We start from the raw sequence: 19,847 nt of genomic DNA, 5'->3' as shown, positions 1-19,847 counted from the left end.
TTTTGATTCAGAGAATTCTTACCTTTACAATATTGATGGAGTCGGTTTGGCTGTAAGTAAAGAATTTTATCGGAAGAAAAAAAAGTTCCTCAGATTTCTTTTCAATTTAATTCTTGTTGTTATGAATGAACATCATGTATGGAGACATGTACATAGGGTTACTTGTGCTGCAGCAGTTTCCAGAAAAGACTTGACGAAGGATTTGTGACAAGTATTAATACAAAAAAAAGTCTCTAGTTCAAAAGACGCTGTCAGAGCTTGCAGACGCCAACACCGCTCAAATTGAGGTGCATACGGCTGCAGTCTCAGCAAGCTCTGAACCGACTTCCGGGACATTCCCGATCCGCACAGCGGGGTTCTTGCATCACGTCATACGGGCCGAACAGTAACCTTTTTGATCATACTTCTATTACTACACACCTGATACTGAAACAATAGTAGTATTGACGACTTGAAGGAAGGCGGCATCCATACTTAACTCGAACCTCGAAAATTAGTTGCTCGGAAAACTCCTTATAATTTTCTACCCGTCACACTCTCACGATGCGTGTCGAAAAGTTTCCCCTCTCACCCCCGAGTCTAGAAGAGCTGGCCGAGCGACTCAAAGCTCCTTTGGACGCCAACTACAAGCACGCATCAGTGACTGTGGTCGATTGTCCTGACCTACGAAAAGCGCCTTTTCATCTGGCGACCGAGGGCCTCACGGGCGATGAAAAAATCGCAGATGTTGGCGGCCAGCCGAATCTCTTTCCACGCCCCCGGCTTGACAGTATCTGGTCCATACCAGAGCTTGGTAGAAACATGGAAATGAGCCCCGAAAAGGGTAGCTTGATCGGCGCTGGTGCCGGTCCTTTCCACGTCATCGGGCAGAACAGCGAGCTTGCGCCGAATCTCAGCTGGCAAGGCGGTCTTGATAAGGTCGATAACAAAAGTCAAGTCATCCAGATCAAACGCGCCACCGGAGAAGTCAGCGTCGAAACGAGCCCTTCCGTAGACTGCGGCCTCATGGTCAACTTGTACGGTTCCCTGGGCGAGCCAGGACCGGTCCTCAAGATTACAGCAAAGGGCCGCAAGGGTTCTGAAAAGAGCTTTACTGAGTGCATCCGGAAAGGACTGAATGCTGCGTATGGCGATGAAAGAACTATTAGTCTCGGCGGAGCCTTTGTGGTGAAGGCAGGGAAGGCGACTTACCACATCATGCCTGATTTCCCTGCCGAGAGCGATCTACCTTTTAAAGACAGAAAGGAAGTTGAGAAGTGGTTGACCTTTCATGATTTCGATTCGCCCATTGTGGGACTATCTGTGTTGCACTCTGCGGATCCTGGCAACAAGATGGGCTTGAGGATTGAGCATACGCACGCGTTCTCTCCACTGGAAAAGAATGCTGGAGGTCACTACCATTACGAAGCCGAGGGAGAGGAAGAGGTTGAGTATGAAGGATACTTCAATACTGCAAAAACGATATACAGGATAGACAGCCCAGCGGTCAACTAAGCAATATGGAAGTAAGAATCATTTCCACAATGCCGTGCCATGAATTTTTCACCAAAGACATTCTTCATCGGACTCTTCGTCAGTAATATTGAGGCTTTGTTTGAACTCCTTCGTCCATTGTCGGACTGGCTTTTCGCCAACTCGAAGCTCTTTGTAGAATGACTTCAGCGGCTCTGGAAGTTGACTGGAGTCAAGCAACCCATCGTCGTCGACATATTCCTCCATGTATGCGACCATGGCCATGGCGAAGGAGCCCACCGTCTTTCCTGAGTCACGAGCATAGAGTCTGAGGTATGCTTCAAGTAGTATGTGAGCTCTGGGGACGACGACAGAGCTATTGCTAGATTGAAAAGCACCCGTTCCGCGACCAGGCCGCCAAGGTGGAAGCACATCTCGGTCGCAGGCGAGAGAAAAGGTGGGCGAGAGCTTGGTAATTTCGCCAGACAAGACGGACTCATCCAGTAGTGGCAAGAACCACAGAGTTTCAGACTGTGTGTAGAGGCCAACGGTGACTTCGGAGGCTTTGGTGTGCACATGGAACGTAGGCGGCGGCGTTCGGCGCTCAGGAGAGCTTGCAAAACAAAGCTCTACGGATGGACATTGCTGGAAATTAGGTAGCTCTGAGATAACGTCTGCGGCGGCCGAAATCAGTTGATCGGGGACAACGAAATCTATCGACTTTCCCTTTGTTAGCCTGGGCATTGATGAGATTAGTGCATTGTCTTGGGACCTGCCTACTTACCCCTATGATCGAAGGTACACCGTGGACATTGAGCAGATAGTGACCCCAGAGTACACAAGGAATTCTCGATGCTTTGAGGGCTGAGGCGATCGACTCTACAAGTGGCTCTTTCGCGTCGAACATTCTGAGCGACCGCTGGACAGTGACCGTGTAACTCTGAGGTTGTTTGTTGCCAATACGCGATGAGATCAAAGGCCGCTGAACAGATAGCCCGACCGGCGTGTGGGAATATTGCTAGCGATCGAGCAGATTGGTTGGGTTCTGCAGACCGTTATGTTTGCTATATATATGTGGAGAAGTTACCTCTGGAGAGCCTCTGACAACCAACTCACTCACTCTCGACCCCTGAACTCCGATAATACAGTACGCCATTTTCTTTTTTCCCGCTGTTACTTTGGTCTCAAATATGGACACAGGTCGCAGCAACAGAAGTTAGTAGTGCCCTACCCCCGGAACTGCGAATTCAAATATGGAACGAGGCACTTTCGGTGCCGGCCGTTTTGACCATAATACTTGTGCCCAATGCAACCACAAGGAGCGATGACAACAACCTCTCCAAGCTCATTCCTCTCATGGTCCACGTTGGTACGGCTCCCTTCCTGGTCGGTCTTGCCTGCAAGGAATCACGACAGCTTTTGGAGATGATTTATCCCAATCCCATACAATTATCAAGGGGCCCTGGGGTAAGCGATGCCGTTTACTGGGTTGATTGGGAATCAACGGTCGTGTACTTGCGTGCTACACCTTGTACAATACTTCTTGATCGTTTTCCGCGCACGACAGACGCTTTCGATTATTACCTCGAGGCATACCCCAAAGAATTGACGAAATCACGCCACGTCGTCGTAGAGAAATCCCTCCATGTTCTTTCCGTTGGTTACTTACTACTTAGACACTGTCATGGGCTGCGTACACTCATCATACAGGGTAAACCAGCCGGCAGCTCTGTCATCGCCGGCCCTCATATGCCCCTGACGGAGGTGATGGCTGCCTGCACACTTCCTCGACATTCTAGATTGCCCCGACAATGACCCCACATGCGAGGTCAAGCGCTGCGTTCAATCTGCAACGATGTTGACACACTCTCGTGATCGCCTCCGATCACCTCAAAATGTATACTACACGTCATCTACCTGCCTGAATTACCTAAAAAAAAAATTCCGCAGGGAATTGGGCCATAAGTATCTCGGTCTCCGATGGATACAGTACTAATCAGGTATATGACATTGGTGGACTCCGAGCTCGGAGCACGGTCTGTGGTAGTTGATGTCCCGTTGATTTGGTCAAGGCATTATCATACCTCAAGAAAACATTGCGTTCTTAAGTCAAATTTTGTTAAATGGCTCCGGGAGATCATTGATAGTTTTTTAAAGTTTGCAATTTACTGATCTTGTGCATGCCTCTAAGTCATATGCGTCGCCCTGATCCCACGCTCGACAATGACCAATTTAATTTACCTTCAACACAGCATCAACGTAGCGATTCTCCGTAGCTGTCTTTCTTCTAGTCTTTGCTTGCAAGATCTAATTTTTAAGTCGATGCCTCACGGAAACTATTACTTTGAAGATCTATTTTGTGCCCAGGTTGCTGTCCGGTCGATTTTGCTTTTGGAGTTTGATAGTTTGTCCCCAATCATCGTAGTGCATTTTATGCATCGTCGAGGTTATCTGAGAAACATTGCGTTGATATCCAGCCCAATAAACACTTCTGATCAAATTTCAATGAACTTTTCTTCATCGAATCCTGCTGCCTGAGAGAAGTAATATCCTCGCTGATTTGCGATCAGCCTCAGCGGCTCGGCGTCACCTTCCCTCTGTATCGTAAAGTCGCAGTTATAGTGTGTATGCCCAAAGGCCCATATTTTCACTTTCCTGCTCCTAAAACATAGTTGTCCTGATAGGTCTGTCGCAAATCCCGACGTGATTGGACTTTGTGCAAATCTCGGATCGATGGAGCGTTCATCTCTGCTTGGATTCCAGTGCGAGAAGATAATAACCTCCACGTCGGAACTTTCGAGCTCTGAAACCTGCGCATTGAGCCAGGCTACATCCCGATTGTGGGCATCGTTGTGGGCTTGTACATCCCAGTCGCTGGTTTGGAAGAAGTCGTTGAGCCCCATGCTGACTTGCATCTCGCTTTCGGGCGGCACGAAGGAGAAGAGACTACAGCCCAGAATGACAGTGTTTGAGCCGGGCACCTGATACGCATTACGGTCTAGGAGAACGAAGTCACCGATTGAATCGTCTTGATCGAACTCTCGTTCAAATTGTCGGAGAAGATTGAGGGTTTCGGGCCAGCTGGAGTGGTAGGCTTCGTGGTTTCCAGGAACGAAGAGTACAGTGCGGAAGTTTTGGAGTTGCCGAATCAGGAAAGCGCGGCACTCATCCTTGTGAGCGGCGATGTTCCCAATGTCGCCGAGCAGGGCCAGAGTCGGGGCGTGAGGGGGAATTTCGAAGACATTATAGGCCTTTGGTGCCTCAAGGTGCAAGTCAGAGATAATCTGGATAGACATGATGAGAGGCGATGTTGTTGTTGGCAAGTTGCGTTGCTGCCTGAAGAAAGCCGTTGGTTGTCTTGACAGGCCATAGTGCGAACAGGCCTAAGTTCTCGCGCTACACTGTGCTACACACGACCCTTGACCGTATTATCGAGTAACATTAGTAGTTTTTGTTCTAGCAATATGGCCCAATCCGGACAGGCTCATTTTCATGTATCTTTCTACCTATACATATACCAAACTAGGAAGAGAATGTTTGCCATTGCTCGAGACTCTTCAAAACTTTCCGAGCCTAAAAGGAAAGAAGAAGCTCATTGTGTTCGTGCAATGTTGAGCGACTTTTGTAGGAACACTGTAGAAAGTGGAGGCAAGTGCTAGGAGAAGTAAGTTCCACAACAGATGATGAGTGCCATGGTTTTGCGACGAATATGAACGAATTTCGATGTTTCTTTCGACTGTGAGACGTCGGGAAGAATAAATAAATCGAGGACCCTTGGCGTCCAGGCACACTGTTAAAATCGGTAATCTCCGCAATCGCCCCCTTGCCTCTTTAGGCCACGGAATATTTTCCTTTGTCAGGGGCTGCTCAACCCTTCCATATCAAAATATTCCTTGCGACAACGTCAACTCACCAGCCTGCTATGTTTACTGTCCGGCAAGCGATCGGGAAAGGCCTCGGAGTCTTTGCTTCGAGACCAATTCTCTCAGGCCAAAGAATCCTCACAGACCAAGCTCTACTCACAATCACATCCTCAGATAGCAACTCGATCCTGCGACAGGCCCAACTCCTCTCAACAGCTGGCCGGGACTCACTACTCTCATTATCAACCAATCCCAGCAAGTCAAGCGTCTTCAGCTGGCTAGAGTCAATATGGCGAAGCAAGTCTGCTCCACAAGACACAGTGTCTAATCACACCATTCTCAATATCTTTCGGAACAACAACTTCAACATTGGCAACCAGACCCAGGCGCTCTTCCCTCAAGTTGCGCGCTTGAATCACTCGTGTGTTCCTAACGCCCAAGGAAACTTCAACAAGGATTTGAACGCATTCACCATCCACGCTACCAGAAATATTGAGCCGGAAGAAGAAATCACAATCTCCTACCTCGACGAACATTTGGGCCTGCGGCAATCCCGACAGACCGCGTTGCATGACGGCTACGGCTTCGCTTGTGGATGCTCTGCTTGCAGTTCGACGACCTCATCAGAAGCCGGCGAGGTGCGTCGGGCGGAGATCCAGCGCAAGCTAGAGCTCTTCGCCGAAACTGCCTCTGAGGATCCGGAGGACGAGTTCAAGATGATGCTTGCGCTCTTAGACGCTCACGAGGCGGAGGCTATCCGCGGACGTGAGGTCTCGACGATGTACATCGCTACCGCTCGCAAAGCGTTTGACTTGGGAAAGCGAGAGGAAGGATGCGAGCTGGCGTTGAAGGGCCTGCAGCTCGAGAAGGAGGCTGTGGGTGATGACAGCCCTTTTTATGCTGCTACTCTAGAGGCAGTACAAGCGCTGGGGGTTAAAGTTTAATGCTGGTTCAACGAAGTAGCTATGGTCGACTAAAGGCAGCCGACTTTCATTTTCGAAGTTCCGCGTTTCGAGATACCCAACAGGATTTGGCGTCTTTCATTCTGTGCGTCATCGTCCGATCTAGTCTGTATTCATCTACAAACTAGGAAATTCATAGTAGACCTCAATTCCAGCTGCCATCGACCACTGGCCTAAAACCCCCGCTAAAACTTGGCTCGTTGACCACTTCCGTAGGCCATTGAGGGATTCTAGCTCTTTGCTCGTTGACTCGGGGCTGGCATTCTCTTGAAAGTTTTCAGAGCCGAGGAGCTTCACACCTTCTGCCGTAACGAGAAAGTTGTATCGGTTCGCATCTTTGTGTAAGAAGAGAGTACTTTACGGGGTTCTGAAGACGACAGAGTTGCTTAAACACCCTTTTAAGGGGCGGGGCACTACTTACTTTTGTGATGTGTAACTCATTTGATGAAGCAAGAACATATTAGTTTCGATTGAATATACATATGCATTCAAGCTATCGACCTGAGCGTCAAGTCGCAATTGCGAAAATTTTGAGTGCACATCAATTCCTCTGCCTACCGTACTTATAACAGTTTAACTTAACTTGAACTTGCTGAGCGCTGCTGTGATAAATGACGTGTGGTTCCTAACGGTTCGCAGCTCTTAGACTCCCCCGCAGACGCCAATCCGCGGAGCGCGACAGTTCCAATACAGGTTATCTCCTATTTCCGGCCGCCATCTGTTTCAAGAACGTACGTCATGGAAGACCTACAGACAGAGTAACACAAAAGTTAGCTCCGTTTCTGTGCTTTAACGAAGCAGAAATCCCCAGCAATTGTACCCCAGAGGTGTCGCATGCTAACCAAACATTTGTAGTTTCTATAGGGGGGTTTTGTCGCATTGTGATTACGGAATTGCACCAGGATTCGTCTTCGTATGCCATAGGAGAAACTCCGATTTCAAGAACGCTGTAGAAACGTGGCCTGCTAAGAAACATATCCGAACATGAAAAATATCCGCTTTCTTGGCGTAAGCTGCATATCTCTATGTGCCGCATTAGGAGAATGCTGAATCACCATCCCCCCCAAACGTAAGCGCCACTAAGTTACGATTGGTGCATAACGTTAATACTTTAGAGTCGAAGCAGCCTGTGTGCCTGTCTCTAGATTTCTAATTCCGGACTTTATGGCTTTAACGCGCCCGGGACGGAGGAACAACGATATTTCGCCGATTCCGAGAAATGCACGCAGAAGAGGTTCAACGGCTCTGTTTGACTTGGGACTACAAATACAACTAAGAAGTATTCCTCAATGAACCCATACCAGAAGGCAAGCACCGCACATCATTACTCTTACTCGCAGTAATCACATACCATTATAGTATCCCAAAATGTCTTCCAAGAAGATCATTCTCATCACTGGTAAGTTCTCGCTGTGATATACTCATGAGAAGGTCTATAGTCATCAAATGGGAAAGACATGCGTCAGTCACCGATCAGAATGAGAGTTAACAGTATTCAGGTGCAAATCAGGGCATTGGCTTTGATAGCGCCTGGGCCTTGGTCTCTGCATCCCCTGACAACCACGTCGTCGTCGGCTCCAGGAGCGCGGAGCGGGGTGCCAAGGCCGTGGAAGATCTCCAGGCCCGGAAACCGGCCGGCACCGTCAGCCTTCTGCAGCTCGACATCACTTCCGATGACTCCATCAAGGCGGCGGTTGAGAAGCTTACCGCTGACTTTGGCGTCCTTGACGTCCTCGTTAACAATGCCGGCATCGTCATCATGCAACCCAAGGATCGCCGCTCCGAGCTGATCGACACCTTCAACACCAACGCAGCTAGCGCATTGCTCCTCACCGAGGCCCTGATACCGCTACTCAAGAAGTCCAAGGATGCACGAATCATCAACGTCACGAGTGGTCTCGGTTCTCTTCACGAGCGTACGACACCAGGCGGTGCATTTTATGACATTCCCGCCGATGCCTACCGCATCTCCAAGGCGGCCCTGAATATGGCGACGGCCCATATGCTGTGGGCCTACAAGAGCTGGGGCGCAAAAGTCTGGGCCTTCTGCCCTGGCTGGGTCGTCACCAATCTGTCGGGTGAGGACGACAGGCAGAACAGGATTGATGGAGGTGCTGAGAGTTCGGAGACCAGTGCGAAGGGTATTCTAGAAATCGTTGAGGGCAAGAGAGATGGTGAGGTTGGCAAGTTTCTCCAGAGAAATGGGGAGCAGTTCCAGTGGTGATCAGTCCAGGAGTATTATTAGGTGGATAGCAAAGTATTTGAATGCTAAAATCTCGGGGCTTCTAATTCATCGCTTGATCGATATCTCTGTGGTCCGCATAATCCCTTGTCCTTTATCATCCTGGAGGATCATGTCCTCGCTTCCAGACCCTCTGCTGCCGTCTTTTCCGTATGGGCTTTGATGTAGGCTACCTACAGTATTGCGCTGTACCTCGGGAGATCCAGCAAAAGTACGACCATGCATCTCGTATTCAACTTGACTGTCATGAACTCTGTAGCCCTGGCGGCGTTTCGACGTATTCGTTCCAGTCCGTCTTCGATTCTCGTATAATTCGCCATGATAGCGGTTGCTCGACGAAATTTTAAGGGCATGACCGACAAGAGGTTTCAAAGATGGTGCGCAAGCCGCGATGATTCCGAGATTGAGTTGCAAGCTGTATCAATCAAGGGTTAGTCAAAGCAGATGACAGTTTGAGGAGGAAACTGACAATTCCCAGAATTGAATACTTTGGTAACTTTGGAGTTGTCAGTTGAGAACGCTAGCGAGGTGATGGCAAAACGCGACTTACAAAGTCTTGTCCATGTCTTTCCCGTAGGCTATTTGGTAGACTGACTTGATGACACCCATAGCTACCGCACTATGGACAATTAGTAAAGAAATCGTTACCTCAGTTGGGGTTCAACATACAAGTAACCGAGACTGAGAACAATGATAAGATATATCCGTGTTCTCAGTTTCATCTGCAACGTCCAAATGATGCACACAGGAAGCGTAGCGAAGCAGACATCGGTGAAGATATTGAAGGCAGTATTGATCAAGCCAAACTTGATGAAGAGAGCGATTGGATAACATTTGGGTTTCAAACTCTTGTCCCAATAGCCTTCCAGTGGTTGGCAGTAGAAGAAGAACGTCATCCAGGCCATGAAACTATAGGCAGACACAAATACTGATCGCAGTTAGCAAAAGATCATGCGTAATCTCCATTGTCTGATCATTCACAGCTCAAGGCAGTCGGTACTTACCAATTAATGCCCAAAGAGATCTCGAGTACCAGATTCCATTACTGAGCCTGAGGAGAGAGAGGCCAATCGATACTTTCAGCAATGCCAAACCAGCAATGGAAGATATGATTGACTGGAAGAAGCTTGACTTTCTCATGATGACCATATTCTCGGCAGGGATGGTGAGCGTGTGCTTCCCGAGACCGTAGAAGGATTGCACTGAGAAGATTGTCATGCCTGCCACGGCACATAACTTCCAAAGATCACTATTTCTTAGCCCTAAGGACCAAAATCGAACACAAACAGACGTACCACGGATGCGATGGCGACGTAGTCGTCTCTTCCCATAAGCTTGACGATGGCGGCACGGGTGTACACGCGAAGGCCGACGAAAAGCAGAGCAAGAGCGTGAAAGCCGCCAGTTACACCGACAATCATGGCGGTATTGCTCTCCTTGGCCCATTCCGGGTCAAGGGGGGTGGTAGGTGGAGGAGCTGAGGTCATTATGGCCGATTATAGCAGAATAAGACGTACATTGAGACCAGGTGGATGAAAACGGAATACATAGATGATAAAGAGATAGCAATCCCGGATGGAAGAGCGAGTCATGAGTTCATATCATGAACAATTCCATGCAGCATGTTACGAAAAGTCTGCCATCTGGGAGCGCAGGAAGCAAAGCAGAATCCTAAAGCGTGCCACGGCCGTCTCACAGCAAGCATTGGTGCGGGAAGTTGGAACTGAACTGATGCGAGTTGCCCGTTCAGCCATGTTCCATTCGCTTTAGGTGTCAAGTGGGTTTGAAGTCCACCTGCCTCTTCAGAGTGTGAGATTTTCGTAAGCATGGCTCTGGTGTGGCAAGCTCACTCCTGCAGCTGTCTTCATCGAGAATCAGGCATCCGGTGGGATGGAACCTGCACTGTTTTCAATCAACTGCTTAGCTGCGGCACAGAAAGGTGTGCCGCCCCCCAGCCACCCAAGTCCTCCGGATGTTTAATTCCCCTGAGAGTGAGGCGTATACGATTCTGGTGGATTGAGTTAGCAGCCGCGGTAGAAATGGCGAGTGAGCCTGAAGACTCTTCAAGTTATTCACTTATGTTTCTCACATCGTTTTCTTCAAGTTCGCCGTCAGTACACCTTGGTGAATTTGCCTGCGAGCAACATGTCATCGAAGAAGTCTGGTCTAACCTGGAGGGAAATTCAAATAGTGCTCGTTGATGATGTGTTCTTCGTGAATTTTCTGGGATAAGTGGAGCTTGGGCTGCGAGACGGCGGCGAGGTTGTGTCTAAACACCAATCGCTCAGGCTGAGCTGTGAGGATTCATTTCCTCCACCAAGTATTACAGCCTTGGCTGCATGTATGTCTGCGTACACGATATTTCGCCAGGTCTTATGAAAATTCACCAAGGCCGGGGTCGGCCTTTCGGTCAACAGGAAGTACGATACCATTTCCCTATGCGATGTACGAATGTCCGAAAGATCAGGGGAGCTCAACTTGGCAGAAAAATGATTCAAGGCGACAGACATAATGTCTCCACTGTCAAATGTCCCTTTGAGGTAAATCAACCGTGTTAGATGATCTTTTCCCCAGTGAAAGGCCTTCATGTGAGTAATTCTCTAGTAAATGCGGGATGTAAGTCGAGCCAGGGCATTGGAGGCTTGGGGGCCGAGGGTTAACGAATGAAAGAAGCCTAATCATTCGTCGAGAGCATTCAACCGCAGCCGCAACCGCAGCCAAATCCGATCCTGGCGCACTAGATCCATGCCCGGTGGTGTGATACGGGCCGTTGTAGGGCATGTTCCCCGAACTCCCCTAGTGTGTCCGTTGGAACTAACATCTGATGTTGACAGCCTGTGGAGCCCCTGCATGGGTTGCAACGCTGGAGCTAACATGATGTAACATTCTAACGAGCGGGGGCGGGGCCTTGGTGACAACTTGCAGACTTGCAAGTTGCAACCCATCTATGAAGCTTCCTTAGTTCAGCGGCCCCTGCTATGGAGTGGTTGGCATATTCGGAACTTTGAGATCTGGTGCATCAATCTCCAAAGCCTTCTTCATACACTCAAATTGGATCAAGTCCATGTGGGCCGTGGGGTGAGTAAACGCAATGGCGTGCCCAACTTCTTGCATGTGATTTACTTGGGTGGGATTGGTATTCCGGAGTCTGCAGCACTTATTGGAGGCGAGCGAGGTTGAAGAACAAACCTACACAGGGTAAGAATTTCTCCATTTATAAAAGGGTAGAGACCGGCCATACTCAAGTACAGCTTTTTCCGGTTAAAAGGCCCCAAGTAACTAGTGTCACCTCGGAATGTTGCCCTTTATCTCCTGCTGCTGCAATCCGACGTTCCATCCTCCAGGCGGCTCGTTGATCGAATGTCGCTCTAAGACCCCACCATGTCAAGAAGCGGGCTTGAACCCAAGGGGCAAGGGTCAGTGACAGGGACGACTTGCCTAGTTCAGATATCAACACCGAAGTGCCGAGAAAACGAGCCTTTTCGTAGGCTTTCCAACATCCACATGCAAGTTGTTGACCAACACATGAGTAACTCTACAAATCTGGTTAATTGTGGCGATGAAAACGCTCGCCAAGTCGACTGGTATCAATATGTTGAAATTACATCCGGCAGTGATGGGAATGCTTCACCATTGGAAGCATACCTCGGTGTATATAGAAGCCGTCCACATTCTCGAATGCCACGTTTCTCTGTTCCTTTTGCTCACCTACCTCGCTCCGCTGCCCTTGCAGATCCCTTCCCCCTCCTAAAGCGGAAGCTTGCATCTGGAACCTCCTTTCATCAAAGCAGACTTTAGCCGATTACGATGCTTCCCGTCAAGATTACAGCCGTCCTGAGCTTGGCGGTCGTCGCATGCGGTGCACCCCTCGACACCCCTCTCGAGGCTCGTGACGCCGGAGATGTGCTCGCAGACCTGCAAGTCCAGGCTATGGAGAATTTGAAGGCGGCTGAGGCCAATGGGACCATTTCCAAGCGTGGTTGCAACCTCTTCAACGCCAGTGTGCGCAGGGATTGGTAGGCTCTACCTTGTCTCATAACGATTTCGAGGCCTTTCCTGTGAGACGGAGTGGCTAGCCCTAGTATACACATCTAACATCTTGGTTCAGGGCAGCTTTCTCCACGACAGAGCGCAAGGAGTACATCAGTGCCGTCCAGTGCATGTTGACGTCTCCTTCCAAGTCCGACCCATCCTTCGCACCAGGAGCCCGCAACCGATATGACGACTTCGTTGCCGTCCATATCAACCAGACTCGGACAATTCATGGTACAGGCAACTTCTTGACATGGCATAGATACTTTACCTGGGCGTATGAGAATGCTTTAAAGACCGAGTGTGGTTACAAGGGGGCCCAGCCCTACTGGAACTGGTTCGCTCACACCGATGATCCGCGCAAGTCACCAGTCTACGATGGAAGTGATACCAGTCTGAGTGGTGATGGTGCCTACGTTGCTCATAATGGTAGCGTGAGTGCTTCGCCATATGGCGAGATCGCAATACCGTCTGGCAACGGCGGCGGTTGTGTGACGAGCGGTCCTCTCGTGAAGTAAGTGGCATCCTTAACTCCATGAAGAATTCATCTAACAGGATATAGCATGACTGTCAACCTTGGTCCAGTATCTCCCGGCATGGATGGCATGGACCCCAACCCCAATGGCCCCATGGAGTACAACCCACGTTGCCTGCGCCGCGACTTGAGCTCATACGCAGCGTCTACTTGGTTGACGACCTCTAACCTGCTCAACGTTACCGTTGGCCAAGCTTCCAAGAATATTTCGACATTCCAGAATGAGCTCCCAGGGTCGCTTCTGGGATGGCTTCTTGGGTATGTTCACCGAATCCCTGAGATAGGTACAGTTGAGACTAACAACTCGAATGCAGGCATGCACGCTTCAGGCCATTTCGTCGCAAATGGAGATGCTAGTGATCTCTACTCCTCCCCGACTGATCCGACCTTCTTCCTCCATCATACCATGGTCGACCGCGTTTACTGGATATGGCAAGCCCTCCACCTCTGGGAGGCTTTCGAAATTGCTGGAACCATCACGATTCTCAATCTGCCACCGAGTCGTGATGCCACAAAGCAGGACATTGTTGAGATGGGCGTTTTGGCGCAAGATCGCCCTATCAAAGAGCTGCTGAACACTATTGACGACACTCCGTTCTGCTATATCTATCTATGATGAGGAACACCCATTTTGAACTTCGGAGGAGTACACGTGCAGTCAGGGTGCATGTGGTTCAGAGGAATGAAGTTTGTAATGAAAACCATTCTTTGTGAAGCAGGCTTTGAGTTATGTTCCTAACCAAACAAATTCTCAATAATTTTCAGTGAAGACTTCAATCTGTGTGAATCATTCCAACCCAAACCTCTGAGCCACGATTTGTGCTTGTACATAAGCATTGATGCTAGGGCTGTCTGTAATGTTGCTCATGAAGCTGTGTTGAAATATCCTGGTAGTTGACTTGACCCTTGAGAACATTAGACACAACTTGATAAGACTTATGTAGACTCTTCCACTCGTTCGACTGGATATCTGCCAGATTACTCCCCTCTAGTCCGCCGATGGAGCAACAGGAGGTCCAATCTGACCAGGGCTATGGCGTGACGAGCTTTCGGAAAGATATCGGGAAATCACCCTTGCCTAGCAGCAATATGGTCAGCGTTATCATTTTCAAGTTTCCACTTTCTTGCCTGAAATGCGTAGCATTGGGAATGGGATGGGAAACTTCTATGCGGCTCTCAAGGACATCAGGGCTACTGGTCGCAAAATCGCATCCACTTGGCGCGTTGTACCATCAAGACCTGCTATAGCGCAATGCCGTTATCGCGCAGATGATTCGGCTTGAATAGGGGCTTGAGAGCATTTTAAAAGGAAAGCACATGTCCTGAAGATGCCGTATTGAGTAATCAGCTCAAGACGCGCTTTCTTCTTCAAGTGCGACGGGATCTTTGAACATGTCTGAAGTCAACCCTCAGGCGTTGAAGCCCAAAGGCAAGATCCACGATGTTTTTCGCGGAACGATATTCCAAGCTGTCTTATTGGGTCTCATCAGCTTTACTCAACCCGGAATATGGACGGCAATGAACAGTAAGCTGATCAAATGCGTTGCTATTACTGTGATATGTAATTGCTGATCAATCTCTTCAGATTTGGGCGCCGGTGGTCAAGCTGAGCCATACGTTATCAATGCTGTGAACGTCATCACATTCGTGTAAGTTGCCTTCCATTCGATTTCAGTCTTTTCAGATGTTCAGAGATACTGTGTTTGTGTTACTGATGACTTAGAATTATGATTGTGCTGTCACCGCTGGCGAGCATGGTCGGGAACTTGATTGGTATGAAGTGGATTGTCGTCATCGGAACTCTGGGCTATGTACCGTACTCCGCTGCGCTCTATTGTAACTCAATTTGGGGGACGCAGTGGTTTCTGATCTTTGGTGCTGTTACGTGTGGAATTTCGGTAGGTTATCCTCTCATCAGAGCGGCAGTCACAGGTTTCTGACGTGAAGTAGGCATCAGCACTCTGGCCTGGTGAAGCCGCCATAGCTGTAGGCTATCCCGAAGTTGCTCGTCGCGGTGTCTGCAGTACGTGTTTCTAGAGTGATGAAACCCCATATCTGGACATTTGCAGATCTCGAAGGAGTCCCATCATTGCTAACCTCTTGGTCAGTCAGCATTTGGATGGCTCTTGGGAAGCTCGGGTCCATCATCGCCACCGCGATTCAACTTGCCATCAACAAAGACAGCGACACGACCGGCGTCATCTCACCTTCGACTTACCTGGTCCTCGTTGCAATTCAATGCTTAGGATTGCCACTTTCACTATTGTTGGCACCGCCCGACAAGCTGATCCGCAAAGACGGGAAGAAGCCCATCTTTGCCAACTCTCAGCGAACATTCAAGACACAAGCTAGGGGCTTCCTTGCGCAGTTCAAACGAAAGGAGATCTTGCTTCTCATCCCAGCCTTCATCACCGCACAGTGGGGCGTCACGTACCAAGGTAATTACATGGCTGCATACTTCACCGTTCGCGCTCGTACCCTTGCGGGTTTCATCATTGCCGTTGTCGGCGCGATATCAAATGTTCTTGCAGGGTGGTGGCTTGATTCAAATCACTTGAAGAGAACTACCCAAGCACGTTGGAGTTGGTATTTCTTGTTGGCTCTCTTCACACTGGTTTGGGTCTGGAATCTGGTCGTTCAGGAGAGATGGGCGAGAAAGAGTCCTGGTGAGATTGATTGGGTCAGTGAGAGCTTCGGCGAGGGAGTTGCAATCTTCATTCTCTATCGGTAAGAGTCCTCCTCAGCGACCTCGAAAGAAACCATGGCGGCGACTACTAACAAGCGCTCTTAGCATTGCCTATGAGACTGTCGGCGTATGGCTCTACTGGACTCTCGGGACCTTCGACGTTGAAGCGGACACCATTGCTTTGTCGATGGGTGTCCTTCGCTCTGGAGAATCGTTGGGGTCGGCTCTGGCCTATGCCGTTGGCTCCATCCGCAGCGCCTCTTTGATGACGAACTTGGTCATATCTGTAGTCGTATTTTACGTAGGGGCACCAGCGACGACATGGGCTGCCCTCCTTGTCAAGGACCGACTTCTAGGTGAAGTATCTGGCCTGGACAGCGACGTAGATACCTCGGATTCGAACGTAGCCGAGCAATCTGACGCGGAGCAGATTCAAGTCAACTCCACGTCGAAAGCATGATCTAGGTCCCGGATTCTAGATCAAAGTCGACTCCTTTGTCACAGCTGAGGCGATGGATTTACACATAAAGCACATCCTCTATCATTTAATCTGACCTCGAAAGATCTACCAGAGTGGCGTAGAAATTGATCCTGAGATGATTGTTCTATGAAGGCTGTGGGCTAAGGCCTCCAGCTATGGCTTATATGCACATTCCAAGCCCCCGGCTTCCTTCGCCATCCTAGTAAGAGCGTATCTCCATTACAGACCAAGATCCTTCTTCAGGCCTGGCAAAACCGTTCCCTCGTTGAACGACCATACCAGCGCGCTGTTATGACCAGAGAAAGTCGCACCAGCCCAGTACGTGTTACGCGCGCCCTCCAAAGCAAGGAGTTTCCCATAGAACCCGCCCTTGATCTCCTCAGTCGAGACGCGGACGTTGTAGGGCTTGTGGTCCGAAACATAGGGGAACGTGACCGTCTGCGCCGCGTCCTTGGGCACGGCGCCGACGGCGGCCAGCGTAGCCAGGTTCTTTACGAGGACGGCCTTGGCGTCCGCCTCGGTGTAGTTCGTATCCTGGAAGCCGACGGCGACGAGGAAGTCGTTGGGGGACCCGGCCGTGTTGAAGCCATTCGTGCCGGGGATGACGGGCTGGTTGAAGGGGGTCTGGACGCCGACGTTGGTGAGGCTGGTGTTCAGGCCCGGGATCGTGGCTACGCCGGCCCAGTAGCCGAGGGCGGAGAACTTGGAGAAGAGGGCGTGCTCGTCCGAGCTGAGGTCGTACTTGGCCACGTTCTCCAGGATAGGGGGGATGGCGACGAGGAGCTTGCGGGCGCGGATGAGCTTCTTGGGTTGGCCTGGCTGCTGGACGAGGACGGTGACGCCCGAGGTGGTGTCCTTGTCGATCTTGACGTCGCGCTTCACCTTGACGACGTCGGAGTTGAGAAGGACACTGTCGCCGAGCTCCGCGGCGGCGGCGTCGTACAGGGCCCGGGTGTCACCGTTGCCGGAGAGGATGAACTCGCCAAAGAGACTCTGGAGCAGACCGGGTCCGAGGCCCTTGATGCCGTACAGCGCCGGGATCGTGGAGATGTCTCCGGTCCACCAGTTGAACTGGGCGATGACGGCCAAGAGCGCCGTGAAGTTATACTTTTGAGCGAGCTCCGCAAAGGGAAGCGTCAGTTCCTCCGGCACGGGGTCGGGAACGAGGAAGCCCTGGTCGATCCAGTGGTACTTTGCCAACACGTTGGTCGAGTAGGCCTGCGCAGCGGCCTGGAGTGCCTGCTGCTGCGCGGCCGAAGCAGAGGCGTTTTGCGCAGGGATAGGGAACCCGAGCGAGAAGTCGTAGCTCTTTGACGCGCCGGTGGCGGCGCTGGTGAGAGGGTTGGCCTTGATGGTCGAGACGTTGAGGCGGGAGAAGTAGTTGGTGACAATCTCTCTGTTCTCGAGGAGGACGACGCCGACGTTGGCCGGAATCTTGGTCTGCGGATTGGTGTAGGTCTCGGCATGGCCGCCAATCTGCGACTTCTTCTCGATGACGGCGATCTTGGCGCCGGCGTCCTTAAGCTGGATCGCGGCGTGGATGCCGGCGCTGCCGCCGCCGATGATGGCGACGTCGACGTCAATCTTTGCCTCGGCGCAGGGCTTCGCTGCGACTTGGGATAGCAGGAGAGCCCAGGCGGGCGAGGCGAGCTGGTTGAACTTCATGATGTGAAAAGGGAATGGACAAGGAGTGACTATAGTTGAAGTAAGTGGTATTAACAAGCGCACGCTGTATTAGAGATTAGCTAGCTTTGCGGCATATAAAGGGAGGAAGTCAAGAAGAAGAGTATCTCAGTGTATTCCTCGGGATATGTTGTTGTATTTATCAATTTGCTCCTACCAAAACATTGTCCAGGGCCATGAACTCTCTTAGAGAGCCTATGCCGGTACGGCCGGACGACCCGGACGTCGAAGTGGCGGGCGTTTACGAGTGCCGAACCAGGCAAAGTTCCGCATCCTTCGCAGCCCCCGGTTGCCGTGTAAGTGTCATGACACCCGACGCGACCACTGATGGTAGCCACGGGCGCACTAGCTCTCAAGGGTTGGTAGCAGGATGCCGAACTACAGAGTGAATGAGATTATTATTAATCTACGAGGAAACTTTGACGTTGACACTCAACGGTGCAAATGGCTTGTCCGGCTCCACCGAGTCCGTTTAAGCTTTGACTAGCGGTGTTGTCGCAAGGTTGTCAATATAGCCTCAATGGCATGCTACAATTTTCGTAAACGGAGTCCGAGCTGTCATATTGACTTGGCGTGTGCCCGCCGCGCGCGTACCCGAGTACGGGCTGTTCTGGTCGGGCATCGTATAAAAGGATCGCGAGATTACCCTTGTGTCGTTGGTTCATTCTTGTCATGGATGGTTTACCAAGTTTGCCATTCAACAGCCGAAGTTTTCAATACCCAATCTTATGGCTGTGAAGATATGCTGTGAACCATCTTAAGTCTTGTCTGACTTCCAATACACTGGAACTCAACACTTCACGCAAAGCAACTCAAGCAACTGATCAATCAACTTAGTCAACCAAATCAACTTATTGCTCATAGATGATTTGGTTGCATTGAGTGAAGCACTGTCACCTGCGTTGGCTCATCTGCATCTTCTTCCGCCAACAATTTATCGTCTCAGTTTAAAAGTGAGTAGAGCATGACGCAGCCGAGACCCAAAGTTCCAAACATTTGGAGCAACCCAACGTGCTTTCCAAATTCTTAAAAGCTCAAGTCTTTTTCGACATTGATTTTTGGTTTCATCCTCAGTCATTCCTTGCGTGAATAATTGTCTCTAATATTGTCAAAGTTACTCGATTACTCATGATATAAATGAAGATTCTGTAAATAGTTCACTATTGGCCTGTAGAGAAACACATCATAGGTTAAGCCAAGAATTCGGACATGTGCATCATACCCACAAAGATCTAGTTGCAAGTATCAAGTATGACGTGAGTAAAAGACACAATTTTCACACAACTCAGTAGATCGATAGCCTGTACCAGTGGCCGCTTGTTCACACTTCAACTTTTCTACTGATTCACGAATACGAAAGCGGCTTCTCTCTACTTTACGCTGGGATAAGCTGAACAAGTCAATTAGGAATAAGACGTCAAAAGGCTCAACTAACCCGCAAACGGGGCAGTTGCCCGCTTTTGATGAACGGAAACCCGCAGGCATCTAGCTAGTCGGCATAGAGAGGAGCCACACAACCGCTCCGAATTCACGCAGACACCTCCACATTCACCGGGGCATTCTCCAGTCATTCTGCGCATCATGCTTATTACCTTATTCGTGGTAATTTTCCACCGATATCCGATATGGTGTAGTGGCCAACATGATGCCCTCTCATCTCTGTGAGAGGTTAGGCATAGCCCCGAGTTCGATTCTCGGTTTCGGAAACTTTTTGCTTTTGGCTGGTTTTGGCCACTAACAACTACCTTACTTGCTGACTGACAGATACGTGCTGAGGTTTGTTTTCTGTCCATCTAACGTGGGAATAGAGGTCACAGCGGTAAAAGAAAGTTGTCAATTTTGCAGATCGCGCGAAACTGGAATTCAGAAAGCTAGCCAAGTGATGAATTCAAATTCGGCTTTGCTTGTAGG

At 50.0% G+C, this 19,847-nt stretch overlaps 8 protein-coding genes and 1 non-coding gene across 9 annotated transcripts; 6 read left to right on the top strand and 3 right to left on the bottom strand.

Moving 5' to 3' along the window:
* Window positions 1-543: 543 nt before the first annotated feature.
* On the top strand, window positions 544-1,494 carry N0V96_002119 (uncharacterized protein; the record flags this gene model as incomplete). Its single annotated transcript, XM_053187847.2, has 1 exon — window positions 544-1,494. The coding sequence occupies one exon, from the start codon at window positions 544-546 to the stop codon at window positions 1,492-1,494; it is 951 nt and encodes a 316-aa protein (XP_053055351.2).
* Window positions 1,495-3,947: 2,453 nt separating this feature from the next.
* N0V96_002118 (uncharacterized protein) lies at window positions 3,948-4,748 on the bottom strand (the record flags this gene model as incomplete). The annotated part of the gene is made up of 1 exon (XM_053187848.2): window positions 3,948-4,748. The coding sequence occupies one exon, from the start codon at window positions 4,746-4,748 to the stop codon at window positions 3,948-3,950; it is 801 nt and encodes a 266-aa protein (XP_053055352.2).
* Window positions 4,749-5,374: 626 nt separating this feature from the next.
* On the top strand, window positions 5,375-6,259 carry N0V96_002117 (uncharacterized protein; the record flags this gene model as incomplete). Its single annotated transcript, XM_053187849.2, has 1 exon — window positions 5,375-6,259. One exon carries the CDS (start codon window positions 5,375-5,377, stop codon window positions 6,257-6,259), a length of 885 nt encoding a protein of 294 aa, XP_053055353.1.
* A 1,386-nt stretch (window positions 6,260-7,645) lies between these two features.
* Window positions 7,646-8,501, top strand: N0V96_002116 (uncharacterized protein; the record flags this gene model as incomplete). The annotated part of the gene is made up of 2 exons (XM_053187850.2): window positions 7,646-7,676; window positions 7,777-8,501. 2 exons carry the CDS (start codon window positions 7,646-7,648, stop codon window positions 8,499-8,501), a joined length of 756 nt encoding a protein of 251 aa, XP_053055354.1.
* A 564-nt stretch (window positions 8,502-9,065) lies between these two features.
* N0V96_002115 (uncharacterized protein) lies at window positions 9,066-10,006 on the bottom strand (the record flags this gene model as incomplete). The annotated part of the gene is made up of 4 exons (XM_065756438.1): window positions 9,066-9,138; window positions 9,189-9,447; window positions 9,524-9,570; window positions 9,807-10,006. The coding sequence occupies 4 exons, from the start codon at window positions 10,004-10,006 to the stop codon at window positions 9,066-9,068; spliced, it is 579 nt and encodes a 192-aa protein (XP_065614807.1).
* A 2,320-nt stretch (window positions 10,007-12,326) lies between these two features.
* Window positions 12,327-13,702, top strand: N0V96_002114 (uncharacterized protein; the record flags this gene model as incomplete). Its single annotated transcript, XM_065756437.1, has 5 exons — window positions 12,327-12,535; window positions 12,628-13,065; window positions 13,114-13,230; window positions 13,307-13,344; window positions 13,401-13,702. 5 exons carry the CDS (start codon window positions 12,327-12,329, stop codon window positions 13,700-13,702), a joined length of 1,104 nt encoding a protein of 367 aa, XP_065614806.1.
* A 902-nt stretch (window positions 13,703-14,604) lies between these two features.
* On the top strand, window positions 14,605-16,232 carry N0V96_002113 (uncharacterized protein; the record flags this gene model as incomplete). The annotated part of the gene is made up of 5 exons (XM_065756436.1): window positions 14,605-14,611; window positions 14,672-14,735; window positions 14,810-14,922; window positions 15,156-15,621; window positions 15,878-16,232. 5 exons carry the CDS (start codon window positions 14,605-14,607, stop codon window positions 16,230-16,232), a joined length of 1,005 nt encoding a protein of 334 aa, XP_065614805.1.
* A 240-nt stretch (window positions 16,233-16,472) lies between these two features.
* N0V96_002112 (uncharacterized protein) lies at window positions 16,473-17,918 on the bottom strand (the record flags this gene model as incomplete). Its single annotated transcript, XM_053187854.1, has 1 exon — window positions 16,473-17,918. One exon carries the CDS (start codon window positions 17,916-17,918, stop codon window positions 16,473-16,475), a length of 1,446 nt encoding a protein of 481 aa, XP_053055358.1.
* A 1,637-nt stretch (window positions 17,919-19,555) lies between these two features.
* On the top strand, window positions 19,556-19,642 carry N0V96_002111. Its single transcript has one exon. It is a non-coding gene; the product is annotated as a tRNA-Glu (tRNA).
* The last annotated feature ends 205 nt before the right edge of the window (window positions 19,643-19,847 follow it).

Source organism: Colletotrichum fioriniae (assembly GCF_027942845.1).
Source record: "Colletotrichum fioriniae strain IMI 355084 chromosome Unknown scaffold_2, whole genome shotgun sequence".
Taxonomy (NCBI): Eukaryota; Fungi; Ascomycota; class Sordariomycetes; order Glomerellales; family Glomerellaceae; genus Colletotrichum; species Colletotrichum fioriniae.
The sequence above is the reverse complement of the archived record's forward strand: the minus strand, read 5'-3'. Positions and strand labels throughout refer to the sequence as shown.